The sequence below is a fragment of the Linepithema humile genome, chromosome 7, assembly GCF_040581485.1.
Source record: "Linepithema humile isolate Giens D197 chromosome 7, Lhum_UNIL_v1.0, whole genome shotgun sequence".
In the NCBI taxonomy this organism is placed as follows: domain Eukaryota; kingdom Metazoa; phylum Arthropoda; class Insecta; order Hymenoptera; family Formicidae; genus Linepithema; species Linepithema humile.
The window spans coordinates 8205831-8221230 of NC_090134.1; the positions used below are offsets into that span (position 1 = coordinate 8205831).

The following is a 15400-nucleotide window of genomic DNA, read 5'->3' on the forward strand; positions in this document are numbered from 1 at the left end:
TGTTCGTTAAATTTAGGCGTTCGAAACTTTTCACGCTCTCCGTGCTGCTTCTAGAAGATCACTTTCTTTTCGACAGTTTCGAAAAAAAAACTGCTTTATTTACGCTTTCTGCAGTATCGCTGTACAGCCGATTAAATAGCGCGGACTTTTCGATTGTCGAACAACGGAGAGTCCGGATCTGAATGGAGTGGCGATTAGTCACGACTGGGGGAAATCGAAACAAAGCGGGCCGGACGACGGTCCGATCTCTCTCGCGACGAGAGCTGAAATGACTATTTACGTCGCGGGGTCAATAAACCATATAATTCATTACGTTTCATGTTGCGTGATCTACGGACGGCGCGCACGCAGGTACGCATTAATTGCAAATTAATGCCGCGGCGTGGTTACGCACCATTAAAGATAATCAGAATCCGCTGTCTGCGCGCTCGGCGGGTAAAGCGACGCGACTGTGGTGGTTTCAGAGATGCAATTAAAAACGTATTTGTCGTCCGGTCGAACTAGGAAAAGGTCGCCGCGAGTACGAAATTACGCAGAAACTCGACAAGTCGGTCGTTAATACGAAATAACGATGCGCGTGTGGCCCCGAAAATTGATCCGCGGTTCTCCTTCTGTCAAATACGTTGATATCATTAGATTTAACGATCCCCGATTGACTCTCTCTCGTTCTGCCCGTCCCTCTTCCTCCCCCGACCTCGTGGTCGCTCATGCCGTGTCACTGGCTGCTGCCATGGCGGCGGCCTTTCATCTTCCTTAACCAGCACCACTCTCTTCGCATCATGTGTGCGCACACACTCATACACATTCACGTGAACGAGAAGGACGAAGGAAGACAACGAGCTGCTACATCGACGCGACCAGTCGGTTGGAAGAAACTACCGCTTACGAAGATGATCCTGGCGTGTCCATGTTTCGTGCGTGTGTTAGAAAATATATCTGTGCGCGCGACGATCGCCCACCAAGGAAGAAACTACCGCTTCTAAAACGATGATTCTGGCGCCTGTGTGTCGCGCGTATGTATATAAGCGTGCGTCTGTGCGAATGCGAGTTCGAAAAGATTCCCGTATGTGACGAGCGCCGAGCAAGTTCAGCTAACTCGATTGTTCCGTACGGAACAAGGAGCTCTTTCACGCGAGAGTCTCGTTGCGGCGGTCTCTGATGAAGGAATCATTGCGCGGTGTCCGCCCGGCACGCAGCGTCGCCGACGGATGCGCGCTGTCGATACGGGATTTAATAAGCTTGCGGTTTGCAGCGAGGTAATGATGATAAACGGCAGGAGGTAATGCCGGGTGCGGGAATGTGGATTTTTGCATTTTGAGTGTTTAACGCGCCTCCGTGCGCAATTCGCGGCTTCGAGAATATTGATGATCGCGCGTAGAAGCGTGGTAATTTGCGGCGAGTAATGCGTTTACCAAGTTGTCTTGTACAAGATATCGGGACTGAGAAGATGCGTCGTATATCATGAATATAATTAATTAATATGAGATAATTAATACGATTTACACACAACCAATCGTTTCCGCAATTTGAAACGGCACTGTCGTCTGAATTTCGCATTTTAGAAATCCGTCCAATCGATCATCGCGAGATCAAGAAACGCGCGAACACCGAGGGGATCGCGAAAAAGCACGCGTTCGACGGATTCCTGAATTCCAACTTGACTCAGCAAACGTGATGCATCGTCATCGTTGCACGCGCGCACGGATTCTCCGGTAATAGAAGCGTCGCCGTGCGCAGACGAAGATTTATCACCAGTACTTCGTGAGGCACGTGCCTGCACTTTTTTGCGACCGCTACATTCCTATCGGCTGCGCACCGTGCTCGCGTTTAGTCCTTGTCGCGCCGTGCGTCGATCGGTGCGTACGTTGTCTTGTTCCCGATATCGGAACAATGTCGGTGAGCGATATCGAAAGGTGAGGTAATTATCGATTGCGGCGGGTCAAGAATTACTGCAATACTGATCAATGATACGAAAAAGGCAGCAATTGCAGCATATCATATTCAGTTAAAGAATTATAATGTAAATATTAATAAATAAATTGATTATCACAGGAACTGTTTCTATTTATTTTGTTTATAGCGATTTTTAGGATTGAGAATAATTTTATACTTGAGCCGATTTCCTTCCTGCGACAATCGCCTTAATATTCTACGTAATAAAGGAAAATGGATTCGTAAGAAGAAACATACGTTTTTTCTTGGACTCCTCATGCATACCTCCGGGTGTCGCAGCGCCGTGATTGTGATGATGAAGAGCCAGAGGGTCCTGGGGATGCGGGTGAATGGCGGCTAAGGCACTTCCGGCTGGGTCACCCGGATTGACCCCGACTCCGACCCCCAGATGTAGGGCACCATGCTGCGTCGCGTGTGCCGGAAGCTCCATGCTGATCATAGCACGCCACTCTCCTTCCAACCCTCTCCTCTCGTAACCCCTCTCTACCTCGAACAGCACCTCGCCGAGTCGGACGAGGCGTCCGTTCAACCCCACGTCGCCTTCTGAAAAAGAAGAACAAATAATTCGATTAGTATAATCCGAAAAAGATATCAAAATTTCACGTATTCGCGTGATTCGTCGTGGTCGACATTTCTTGCGAAGACGCAGGCGGAGACGACGGCGCGGCTGGTGGATTCCCGCGTCGAGCGGCGGGCACGGATTTTCGGTCAGTGACTCGTCAGTCGAATCAATGGTGCAAGAATACTGTAGACAAAGTCCCGAGCTGATCTAGGCATAGCGATCGACGAAAGAGAGAAAGAGAAAGAAAGAGAGAAAGAGAGAGAAAGAAAGAGAAAGAGAGAGAAAGGGACGGAGAAAATCCCGCGCACGGCAGGCCGGACCACAAAAATAAGTCTCGGTGGTCCAACCGCCGATGGAATTGCCTTTGCCACGCTTTTTACGCGCGGAGTAGATAATTTCTTCGTTCCTCTCTCTACGTAATGGTCTGGCCGGGTGATCTTTTTTGCTTATTACATCGAGAGGAGGAGGCCGCCACCGGAGAGCGACACACTGACGACGGATGAGCGCTAGACTGGCGGAGCAGGCTAGAAGGACGTACGCAAGGTAAGATACCTACGAATGAATGAAAGGATGAATGGAGCGTAATTTCGTCCACGCTGTCGGGGCCGTTTTTCCATCGTTTCGATGGGGCCGGCGCATTGTCTAGGTTTCGGACGATTACGATTCCCCGCGATGCGCGCCGCAGCTGCCGCGACGGAAAAAAAAAAAAGAGCGCGTCGTCGGCCAACTGCGCGGGAAACGCAAGCCTCTGTCTTGGATTACAGCGATCTATTTATCAAGCTCTTCTATCGGACGGCTCGGCAATATTTCCGCTGTCGTAAGGCGCGCGACCACCTGCTCTAGTTAATTTCTAGCGCCCGTTATTAATCATGGTTGCATTTCTCCATGAAAATGTTTCGGCTCGCTTGCAATCGCGATAGTCTCCCGCTCGATCGCATATACTTGTGCATTTTCCGCTGATATTCTGTTGCGTTTCGCGAATGTATAATATCAAGCGTTTCGGAGCGGATGAAAATATTGTATATAACTTCTTCCTGTTCCCGCAGACATTTATTACGTTACCGCGTGTATGGGAAGAGACGAGGTTTTAGTCGACAGGCAACAGTCTCGGGCGCACCAATCGTCATCGGGCGGCCATCCGTGAAATTCGAAGCTGCTCCCGCGTTCCGCCGTTTTACATCGCGAAACATCGCGGATCTCATAACGCGTGGGAGTGAGAACCCGAGAACGGTCATCGTCTGCGGTCAACGACTGTCCACCAGCAACGGGAGAGTCTTTGTGCTCCCGTCGGCGATTAAAACCGCGACAGGCTCTAATTTGCGTGAGGAAGTCGACCGTCTTCAAACGCGAGTCACTACCGGTAAAGTCGCTGTATTATATTCAAAATAATAATTTCGCAGTTTTCGAAAATCAAGATAATTAACAGAGCATATTTACAATAATGCAAATTCATCAAAACGTGTGAAAATGGGTATTTTCGTTTATTTGATTTATATTAAATTCCACAAAGATGCTTCACTAGTTTCAAATAATTCCTTCTTAACACTTCGAAGCAATCTTCGTGGATTCTCAATCAAATCAAATCGCTCGACACGCTAATTTCAACGGTGCAAGTCGGGAATGTCAGCTTCAACCTGGCGAAGAAGCAAAAGCGGAGGAAGAAATCACGCTCTCAATTTCCCAGGCATTTTCTCGCGGCAAGAAAAGATGAGGAGTTGATTCTTTACAATGTAGAAGCTCTGACGTTCAGCTTATTGGCAATGAGAGGGATGATTGTTTAGCATCGCGTTTTCCTGGCGGGACCCCGTTCCTCTCGGGCTCGTGCTACTAGCGCGCGGGGCCCTCCTAATGGAGGATGGAATGCAGCGAGAGCACGCCGTGGCGAGTAAACGTCAGGTAAGAGGCAAACGATGATCGTTCGGCGGGAGCGGGCGGCGGTGGAGCGACTCAGAGGCCGCGAACGGGCCTTAAGTAAAGCAAAGTGGGTGAGTCGTAGACGGCCAAAGTACGCGTAAAGACCGGCCTTAGAAAGAGAGAGAAAGAGAAGGAGACTCGTCCCGGTAAACCGTGGGAGTCGGCCACCAGCGCTCCACGGCATATACGCACTCGCTAAAACCATTGTTTACGGCCGCCCTGAACGTCCGCGTACTTCACTAACTGAGCCCTCTCACGGGGCCCCCGCCCGCGGGACCCGCAGCCACGTACGATGCATGTTTTAAGGACGGCCGGTAACTGTCGGAGAAAACGGACGCAGAAAACGCTCCGTACCGCGGCGTTCGCGTACGCGATCGACGCGCATCTCGCGTGTGGTCGAGGATGACCCCGCGGAGATCCCCGCGAAGATAAATAACCGGCCATCGATCTGTTCGAGGCAATTTTCTTTCAACTGGAGCGTTCGCGTTTGTCGGAGAAATCAGCTTAATCAACCTAATAAAATAACTTCCCTTATCGCAGTCGCCGTTTACATTAGTCATCGTATTATTCCCGATGCATCTCCCGCGCGTGCATGAAAAGATTTATGATCGATGCAGCCGCGTCGAATTATTAATCGACGACGATACCGAAATCGAGATATTCACGACTCGCCGAACGTGTCGTCTCGAGTTATTCCGAAGAGAAGGAGCGAAGGGGCGATATTCACGGCGCACTCCCAAGTCTCTCTTACATAAACAGTAATGGTCCGAGGCGATGCTCGGCGGTCTAGCTTAGTCGGGGCTGCAGCCCGGCGCTGCGGCGACTTGCAGTAGCCGGTGGAACGTGTAGCTACCTTCCGCAGCACCTCCTGCCTTCGCTCTTCTGCCTTCGCTTCAGCGTCGATTCCCCAACTGGCCGGTAATGGCGGTGCTCTCGGGGCTTAACAACGCGTGACAATATGCATCAAGAAATTGCTCGAGCGCGGAACAACTCTAGCCGCGCTTCTTTCTCTCTCTCTCTTTCTCTTTCTTAGTGGCGTGAATATCTACAAAGAAGAAGAAGCGTAGGTGCGTACACTTTCTGCTGTGTGCACGTTGGTCTTCGTGACGGGACAGCGTGTCCGCTGAGAGAATCGGCGAAACGGCTTCGGACTCTCACGCGAAAACGTCGATACATTATGTAACTTCTCGGTTCATAAACGAACACTCCCGTCAGGAATCCGCGGTGGAATCCTGGGAAGCTCTTCTCAACCGTGTATATCGACTATCACTCGATGGGGCAAGTCCAGTTTTCGCGGGAAGACTGGCGCCTCGATCGCTCGTCATGTTTATTAATCTGATTTGGAGTCGCTGATGCGGAATGCCGACCGATCTTCGCGATTTTCGCAGATTTGCGAGAGCAATTCGTACGCAATTTTTGCACTTCCGCGTTTCTCACGCTGAATGAGACGAAAACTTAAAATAGATCGCTGATGATAGAGAAAAATTGGCACGATTTATTTTTTCTTCGTCTTTTTTTTATAATAAAAATGCCGATAAAAATTCCAAAGGACAAATATTTTTGTTGGAAACAAAAGACGAAGAGGCCAATGATTGTTGTAAACATAAAAGCTGTCTTTTGTGCCACTTCGCATCCATTAATGCATTCGAATAGATTAACGCCAAGGCACCTATGGTGGACGCAGTTTACCACAAGGGCTATCCATGCTTAATCGAACTTTCAAGCGACAAGAAGGTATATCTTTCTTTCTTCTTACTCATTAACCCCATTACCCGTACTTGGCCACTGCGTACGAGCGCTCGCGTTCTATCAGCACACCAGCAAATCACAAACGCATATATCTACATTAATGCCGGTGTGCAGCGCGCCTCGTAAACATTAGTCAACCGCCTGTTACGCCTACATGATCATTATTGCCACGGCACGGTCGTCATAAAACGCGAAATTTCATCGCTAATTGGTTATTTCCTACTGAAATGTGAAATCGCACTGACGTCTTTAAATCTGAAAAAATTTTTTATTATACCACAATTCACTATTTCTATCTAAGAAATTTTTCCACTACACATGTCCCCCTCATGCTGTTTATCTCCTTCTCCAAGCGCGATATCAAAAGTCAATCGTAAAAGCCGAGCATCGTTATCGACTGTGGTACACCAATGCTGATACGGAGCAGCAGGCCACGACGTTCGACAATCCCGTGGCGCGGTGTTTTGTTAATGAAGAAAAATTCGCGAACCTACTGGAGCATGGCGAGAGAGCAGCCCACATGGGAACGCAAGTGCGTTTACACTCGGCCGTCGTGTCTGACAGCGCGTTGCGTTACCCGCCAACCGACAGCGGCGGTTTGTCTGCCGCACACGCAGCCCGGGTCAAGTAATACCAGTTCTCCGGAGTTGTTGGCGGAGGTCCGGGAGAGACACCGTCGTAGAGAGAAACGTATGTAGGTAAATATAAGTTGCGGCGAGAGCGGCGGCCAGCCGGCCGAGTAAAAGGGAAAGAGACGTGCGGCTTTCGTGGATAAGTGACTTTCGAAGAACCACCTGTGGCACGTGCCATTAACGTGCTCCCTTGCGTGTCCGTACGTGCGCGAATGTCTCGATATCCCGCCGCCGCCGCCGCCGCCGCCGCAACGACGACGGCGGTGGCGTGGGTGTAACAGGTGAGCGCGGATACTGTTTTCTTTGCGGACAGGCCTCCTCTTGCAATGCACTGCAATTTCAAGGGTTGTAATTGCACGAGCCGCGGGAGGGGAGAACCGGAGGAGGAAACGTATAAAGAAAAGCGTTCGATTAACATTCAATACGTTGCGTTACGGGCGTGCATACATTTTTTCCGCAGTGAAATTTGCGTTTGCAATTAAATGTTTTTTTTATTTTTTAGGAAGTGTACGAAAAATGCGATTGCAAAGTGTAACAGGATATCGTTGCGTATCGATATCTGGAGGCAACGAGAGATAATTAGGATAAATTGAGGTAATAAAGAAACGCGATTTCGCGTTAAAGTCACGGACACGTTTATTGCCGCAACCGCGAAATCGTTCTGAAGCACGCTGCAGCGCGGTTGTTCTATGACGCGTAGAAGTTAACGCACGTGCGCGGGTCCCGAGATAAAACCGCGAGCGTATTAGATATATTATAATGGAACGAATGAACGTGCACGCGAGCACGGTAAACTCGCCGATAAGTTCGCCTTTGAATACGATCGGCGCATAACGGTAAGACAGTGAGATACACGGCGATTCTTATGCTCGCACGCGAGAGGAGGAGGCATGCAGGATCCCTATTTCTACGGGGCTCGATGAGGGGCCCGTAGCTTGATTGGCTCAACCGGGGATCGCGCTTCCAATTCCGGTTTTCCGCCGCAAAGAGACGAACACGAGACGACGACGGGTAAGTGAGTATCAACCGGAGTCACCTGCAATAAAGTAGTAGCTTGTTGCTTGTTGCGTACGGCTGTCCCGCCGGGATATATATGATCGTGAACCGTAGTCGGGGATATGCAAGTCCGCACTCTTCGAAAGAGGAGAGAACCGGGCAACGATATATATCCGACACGTTATCCCTCATACAGTTAAGTCTCGCGAATCGCGTATATGTGCGCGCGCGAGATATTTATTACAATTAGCCACGAGTCCAGCCTTGTGAATTCAGAACCGTGAACGATTCGCCGAGCGTGCAGTTTCCCTGTTTCCTAGCAGCGTGGCGAGGGGAATGACATATCGAGAAGAACTGATATCGCGGGAGCTGAGGTTTCCTGCAACGTCTAACAGTACTCGGGATCTTTTAATTTATAAAGCTCACCGTCGTCCACCGGAAGACGGCACTGCTTTAAAGCTGCGATTTCGTCTTTTCTTTAGCGCGCCGCTGCGTCGCTTATCTCGCACACAGTCTATTTAATTCGAAACAACGTTGCGCCGCTGTCGACAGCGAATAGGAAATCTAATAAGAGATACAGGAAATCGCACGGGCGATCGCGTAAATTATTGCACGCAATTATACTCGGTGTCCGATATCGATATTATTTGTCATGTACTACTTTGAATTCCTGCGGATTTTACATAACATGTTTCGCACTTGAAAAAAGAAGATACGCTGGCTGTTGCGATAACGTTCTGATCCTCTTAAATAAAGAATACCGATCGTCTCTCTCGCTTTCTCTTCGCGAGGGTCGAGCTTCCGATTCCGGTTTTCCATCCGGCAAAAGAGCGACCGCGCGGGGAAGCGGATAAGTGAGTTTTAAAGAGCCACCTGTGGCCGCGCGCGATGGCACGCGCCACCGTCGGGCTAATCCCGAGTCGTTCCCTTCGGCCCGTCCGGCGTCATGCAGCACGAGGTAGCAGGTAACAGGTACCGTGGTGCATCCCACCGCCATCGGTGCAACGATCAGCCGCCGCATCTGGTAACGGAGCGTCCTCCTCCCGTCCGTTCGAGCCGGGTCCCGGGATCGACGATTACATCTACATTCCCTATAAATACCGGTTGCCGCGATTATCCGCTCCCTCATCTTACCGATTCCGTGGCCTCGAAATATCTCTATCCACAATGGCCAGGCGCGTTTGGCCGAAGGGATATTATTTTTATTATTAAAAGATTATTAAAAGATCGAATGCTTTAATTAATTTTATAATTAAGAAGTTCAATAAATTTTTACGTTAAACTATAGAATTATTAAACCGTACAAGCGCACTGCCATTCCAATAATGTTTATATTACTCGGTGTACAAAAAGTTTTCGCTCATTAGATATCTGAAATTACGGCGTGGATTTCAAACACGTCTCGATGTACTGAACGCCGTTAAAGTGAGAAATGGTTCGTCGACGACACCGGGGTTGGTGAGCCGCGGCAAGGCTGCCGGTCGAGCCGAAGCAATATCGCGCTCACTTTCCTCCGATTCGCAACAGGACGATATCATCGATCCGCGTAATTCCCGATCATTAGAAGCGCTAATAGCCGCGCGCGCGCGCGCGCGCGGCAAAAAGGCCTCGGCACCGCGGCGTGTGTGGTTACGCACGGCCATCAATCAGCGGCGCGGTCCTTAATCGACCGCCATTTGATAATTACAAAGTCAATCGTCTATCGAATCGGCCATCTAGCCGCGTAATGGTCGGCTCGGTCGCTCCGGCACTCGGCACTCTCTCGATGGGAGCCTGCCTATTAGGACACGGAGGGCAGGACAGGGGAAAGGCGATCGAGGGAGGTGTAGGTGACGGGAGAGGTGGCCGCGATCGCGATTACGCGAAGGCGGCAAAAGAGGAAGTTGGAATTAAACGTGGCCGACGCGACCGCCACAACAGCACCGCTTTTTAGTCATCCTGCTCCGCGACGCTCGCGGGATACGATTCGAGCCAGAGCGCGCGATGCTGATGCGACGATCGTGCGTGAATATAGAAAAGCCGACCAGACGGTCGCGCGAAATTCCGCGCTGTGCTGAGTAATCTCGATCGTCGCGCGCGGAAAGTGCGGAATCCTGCGTTAGCGCACTTCGATCTCGAGTCGGCGTTTTGTTAGAATAATACGAATTATGAGTGCGCCGCGCTGTAGCATTATTAATGCGAATTTTGTTATCGTTATTGCTATTATTCACCGTATCACCTTTCTCGATTAATGTTTCTAAAATTTTTTATCGCTAATTAAAACCGATTTCTTTTGTTTATTTATGTATTTCTGTTTATCGATGCCAGAGGAACTCCAAAATGTGAAAAATGCAACTAGCGCCGTAAGAAAGTATCATTCGTCTCGGTCATGCAGATGTCGAGGCGTGCTCGATTTTTATCGAAGCCTCTCCACGCGCGTTAACGGTAAACCGGTACGAGGGCCGAGTCGTATAATCGATAAATTCATTGTGCGATTTCTCTCTCTTTCTCTCTTTTTCTCTGGAGCGTCACGACAATCGCCATTCGCGATCGGGTATATAATCGGCTGAATTATACACATGTCTAACTGTAACACCGCACTAGCGCGTTTTCCCTTGGAAAAGGGGACCGATGCCGACCGTCTCTACCTTCCTTCCTTCGGCGGTGTCTATCGTCGAACGATCGTGTCCTCGGTGGATTTCCCGGATGGATGCACGCGCACTCGCATCGGAATGCAAGCGATCGTATGCCGAATAATGTGCGCACGAACACGGCCGAACAAGCCCGTAAATCATGCCGAACGATATCGCGGGATTGTCACGTATTAACGATTGCTAAGAGCGGCTAATGAGCCGTGATTCTAAGAGGAAGAAATTAAACGCGGGACGTAAAACGATTAACGCCGCATCTCGTGACACCCTTGGCGAAGATTATAGCGCGACTCGCGCCGGCAGCTCGTGTCCAGCGGCTGTCATAAGTATCGCATAAGTACGGTCTTTAGCACAATTTACAGCTTCCACTTGTGTTCGCGCTAATATCGCGAGCGACGCTAAGGGGCCGCGCCAGATTGAGAGCGTTACAAAATCCCGCTCGCGGGGATAAAATCTATCCGTTTGATTCGCGCAATCGTTTCCTGCCGTCCGGACTTATGTATACCACTCGAGAGACTCGGGGCGACAACACACTATAAGCCATACGCGCGCCAAGAAAATTCTTATACTTTAAGTACCTTTTCAACTTCTATTAGCGATAAAAAATAGCTTGCGCATTCCCCTCGGGATTAGCGGACAAACGAAACCGTTGGCGAGCAGCGGTGAAAAAAAATGCTAAATCTCATTAACGATTTCCTACGAACTCCTGGCCTTGTTTTAATCTATCCAAGAGAAGGTCGAACGCGTTCAACGTTATCAGCACACGTGACGAGAATCGTTGGCTATCCGAACGTCTCTTTTCCGATATTCGCGTGGCGCCTTCGGAGAATCGCGACGACGTCGCGGGTCTGTCTTGTAGGTTGCCAATCCAGTCCAGGTTGGCCGGTGCAGTCGCCTTCTCCGCTAGTCCGCCCACCCTGCGCGCGAGCTCGCCGCCGCCGCCGCCGCTCGCGTTGTAGTCAGAGTGAAGGTCCAGGCCGCGTGCCACCTTGCATTTTTCCCGATCACGCGGCCGATAACCACCGCCGTCGCTGCCGCGCAGTTTCTTACACTTTCACGATTCCTCGATCGGGAAACCAGACGGCAACTAAGCAGCGGACGCGCGCGGAATACGAAGCGTGATAACTGCGCCGCGCGGGGCCGCGGGAGACAACGTCGCGTTGTTGCTGCGTCTCGGAAGTTGTTTGCGCGCGAAATCGAAATCGCGCTTGACTCTTACATTAGTAGCTGTTCTCCACGATTAAAACGATCGGCGTATTTCCGATCAGCCGAGGATGCGCACTCGTTACGAAAGCATTAGCGAGATGATAGAGTATCGCGGCGGTCGAACGAGAAGAAACCAAAGATGGATATGCGTTAAGAGCGTAAAATAAAGATCGATACACATTAAAAGCGTGAAATAATCTCTCGGCGTAATCGTTACTCTGGGAAAGACGCGGTTCGCGCACAGTGTAGGCGTTATGGGGCGGTCGATCGCAGAAAAGCGGCCGGCAGGAAAACAGCGGCGCCGATCGAAGGGCGAGAATCGAAGATAAACGGAGAGAGAAAAATGGTGACGAGCGGGGCGGAAGAGCGGGGGAAAGAAGAAGGAGACCGGCGTGTACAATTGATTGGTCCTGGCACATCCTGCCCCCGCGTCCTCCACCCCTTTTCATGGGAAAGTCGTCCACCGCAGGCATCGCTCACTTTTTGTCGCCGCTCTGTCCATCTCTGCCATAATCGGCTTTCTCGCTCTCCTCCCTCCCCTTTCGGTTGTACCGGTCTACGAAACTAATATCGATCTATACACCTGTATCCCTGGTTCTTCTATCAGCGGAGGCGCGGTATGGTACAATGGTGACGAGAATAAGAGAAAACTGTCGGCGCGGAAGGTGAGCGAAAGGTAAAATAAAATCGAACACGAGAGGAAGAAAGAGAGACAGAGAGAGAGAGAGAAAGAAAGAGGGGACACCGTGTCGCGCGCATCTCGGTCGAGAGCTGGAACGACCCGTCGTGATCTTTGTGAATCACGATCAAGAGCCGCCGATCGAGGAGGAAGGAACCGAGAAAGAGGGCGAGAGCGAGAAAAAGAGAGAAACGGTCGGACGTGACCAATCTTGATGCCGCGCGCCCGTGAAACGTCTCATTCATAAACGAAGACGTCCGAGATACAGAGCGGAGGACGTATTACGCGTTCGTCCGCGGCGCGGGGGCACAGGTGTATACAGGTGAAACGTCGACGCGCCTAAATACAGGAAGGTCCCGATAGCTCGGCGGATCGGTTATGCCCGACGGAGACGAATCGATTGCCGGTCGGCGCGCCGCGAAGTAACTGGATTCGTGGATGATGACCGACTTTGCTTCGCCGCGCGCCGATATGTAGTCTATGATCGGCGTTGCCCGGGCCTCCAGGAAGAATGCCGGCCCCGGCTTGTCGATCATTTCTGTTACTCCGCGATTTGTCGGCCGCCGGCCGGCTATTTTCGCGAATAGGAAGCAGTAAAGTTATCCTTGCCGGTGCAATCTGATCCCATTCTGCATGCCATGCCTAACATCATGGGAGAGATATTATGCTAATTTAATTTCACTTCCCTATTTTCTGATACTAAGAATTCTCAAGAATTAAATTCCATCCAAACTAATGCGGCAATAATAATATCAATGTTAAAACTAATAGAATTTTTCTTCATTTCTTAATAAAATAGCAGAATTAAAATTGCTTCCAATTAGTAATAAATTTTACAATAATTATTATCATTCCACCATGCTTCATATCGCAGGCAAATAAAAATAGATTCTCATTCTTTTGATATTTTTTTTTCATTGTATTCGACCTAAATTCTTTGGCAAGTTTAAAGAAGGTCGGCTTATTGTACTCGGGGCGTTTAACGAAAGAAGGTGATCACGATGCACTCTCTCGGCGGCAACTATTTCCGAAGAAGCGGTTACTTTGCGGAAAAGTGAGAACGCCAGGATCAATTGCGCCGGCCGAAGATTCTTCTCTTCTCGTCATAAGCACGCTAGCAAAACCGCCGAGTTACTTGCGATGAGACCGGAGCGGCCGGTCGCAAGAAAGAAGACGGGATGTCCGCCTTTGAACGGAGGCTTTCGGCATCCGTCAAGTGTCGCAGCCGAGGTAGCAGTTCCAGCGCGTTATACGCGTGGCGCGGATTCGTCACGCGGACGGAAAAAAAAACTGCCGATCTCGTTGCTTTCGCCGGTCCTTTCACTATTTTATAACTTGCAGTTATAACGGTCTTTTTCGGAACGCTGTTGCTCTTTTTTTACGAGAGTAAGAGAAATACATGCCAGACGTGTAGCAAAAAAAAAAAAAAAAAAAAAAAAAACAAAGAATCCTCCATGGGTAATGAATTAAAGGCTCGATTAATTCTATCGATCTGACCGATCGATTATTTATCAGTTCAGTCAACTCCGGCACTGCGGCCCACCTCCACCTCCGCGAGAGGAGTTCCGCGCTACGCCTAACAGCCCGAAGCTTACGTCGTGAGCGAAATAAGCGCTTCTATCTGTTGCGAGGGCGGCCCGGTAATCCCGCACCATATATACACACTTACGCGCCGATGCGCGCCGCAGCGATGCAGATGTACGCGGATCAACGCGCACACACGTGCGTTACGCTCCGAGTCGCCGCTGCGGATCGGCCACGCCACCGGTTCACGTACGTGGTACGGTAAACGTGGAACGCATGTTCGTGCCGGACCTGCGAGATCCGTCGCCGGAGGCACTCGACGTCCACTCGCCGGGCACCAGGAAGAAGTCCCGGTCCCCAGTGGATCGATAGTCGAGATCTCGCGAGGTGCCCCGAGTGCCGAGTCGGAAACAATACCCTAGACGCGCCGATCCGGGCGTTTTTCCGTGTAATCGCGGTATCACTTCTATATATTATGACGTTACGTGTTAACGGTGCTGGCAGTTAACGCGACTGCCTACGTTGCACAGGCGAGAGGATGATGATCCTCGCGGTTCACGTTCCGCGCCCACTTTCGCAAAACTATAAGACTCGCATCGTTGGACGATAACTAGAAAACATGATGGTAATATTACAATGTAATATTGCAAATGTTATAATGTGAACATTACATTACAAGCTTCTCCCTATAAATTTACTAACCGAAAATTATAATTCACAAGTTGCGCAACGTTTCGCTATTTAGACGATGTTTCTGAACGTAATTAAAAATTTCAACGACCAAAAATAAAAAAGAAATTATGTAATTAATTTAATCTTGCTGTACATCTATTTCATCAGTTGCTTATCCGCGTAGCAATTTTTACGCGGTCGTGTGATTTGAGCACGACGAAACGCTTTTAGATGTTCCGCGCGCTTTCGTGAACAGCCTTGACGGGTTGATTAGTCGAGAGAGATATCACGGCATAAGTTTCTGCCGCGCTCGCGTAGCCAGTGTCTGTCTGACACGTAATGAGGCAACGCAGCCTTGGGTAGAGGCGGGTGGCACACACACAGGAAGTCGACAAGGTTTTTATCGGGCCGACACGAGCGCTCATTGTTAGCCGGGGCTTTAACGACGAAACGAGCCTCCGATTCTCTCTCTCTCTCTCGTTCGGAGTCCCGAAATTCAGCGCCATTAAGTTCACCTCTGTGAACGGTACCCGGCGTGTACCTTTTACCATTTCACTCTCACGAGTTGCGTCACGGGTTCCCTCCGTCGTATACCGGATGCTCCCAACGACGTCGAATTCCTCTTTTTCTTACCGGATTCGCCTGGCATCCGCCCGTCAGGCATAATTGGAGGAAAATTAAGTCGTTTTCGTGAGCCGCGTCGCGAAGCGCGTGAGTCGTCGTCGCGGTGAACGATAGACGGAATAAAATTACGATAACGCGCGAAGGTCGCGGATAAATGTCACCTTACTCCGCCAATGACAAGCAGAATGTCTACATTAATCCTTTAAGTCTCGAATTTAGAATTGTTCTTAAAAAAGTAGTGCACATTCTTTATTATTCT

The 15400-nt window shown here is 50.0% G+C and overlaps 1 protein-coding gene across 5 annotated transcripts in view; it reads right to left on the bottom strand.

Moving 5' to 3' along the window:
- The window catches only part of sv (shaven), a 154951-nt gene that overhangs the window by 90910 nt on the left and 48641 nt on the right, over positions 1-15400 (bottom strand). For 4 of the 5 annotated variants that reach the window (XM_067359862.1, XM_067359865.1, XM_012373231.2 and 1 more), the window contains one exon: positions 2191-2496. In XM_067359862.1, coding sequence (XP_067215963.1) covers positions 2191-2392 — 202 coding nt within the window. In that variant the 5' untranslated portion in view covers positions 2393-2496. The remainder of the gene's footprint in view (positions 1-2190; positions 2497-15400) is intronic. The other variant, XM_067359863.1, reaches the window with a different exon arrangement.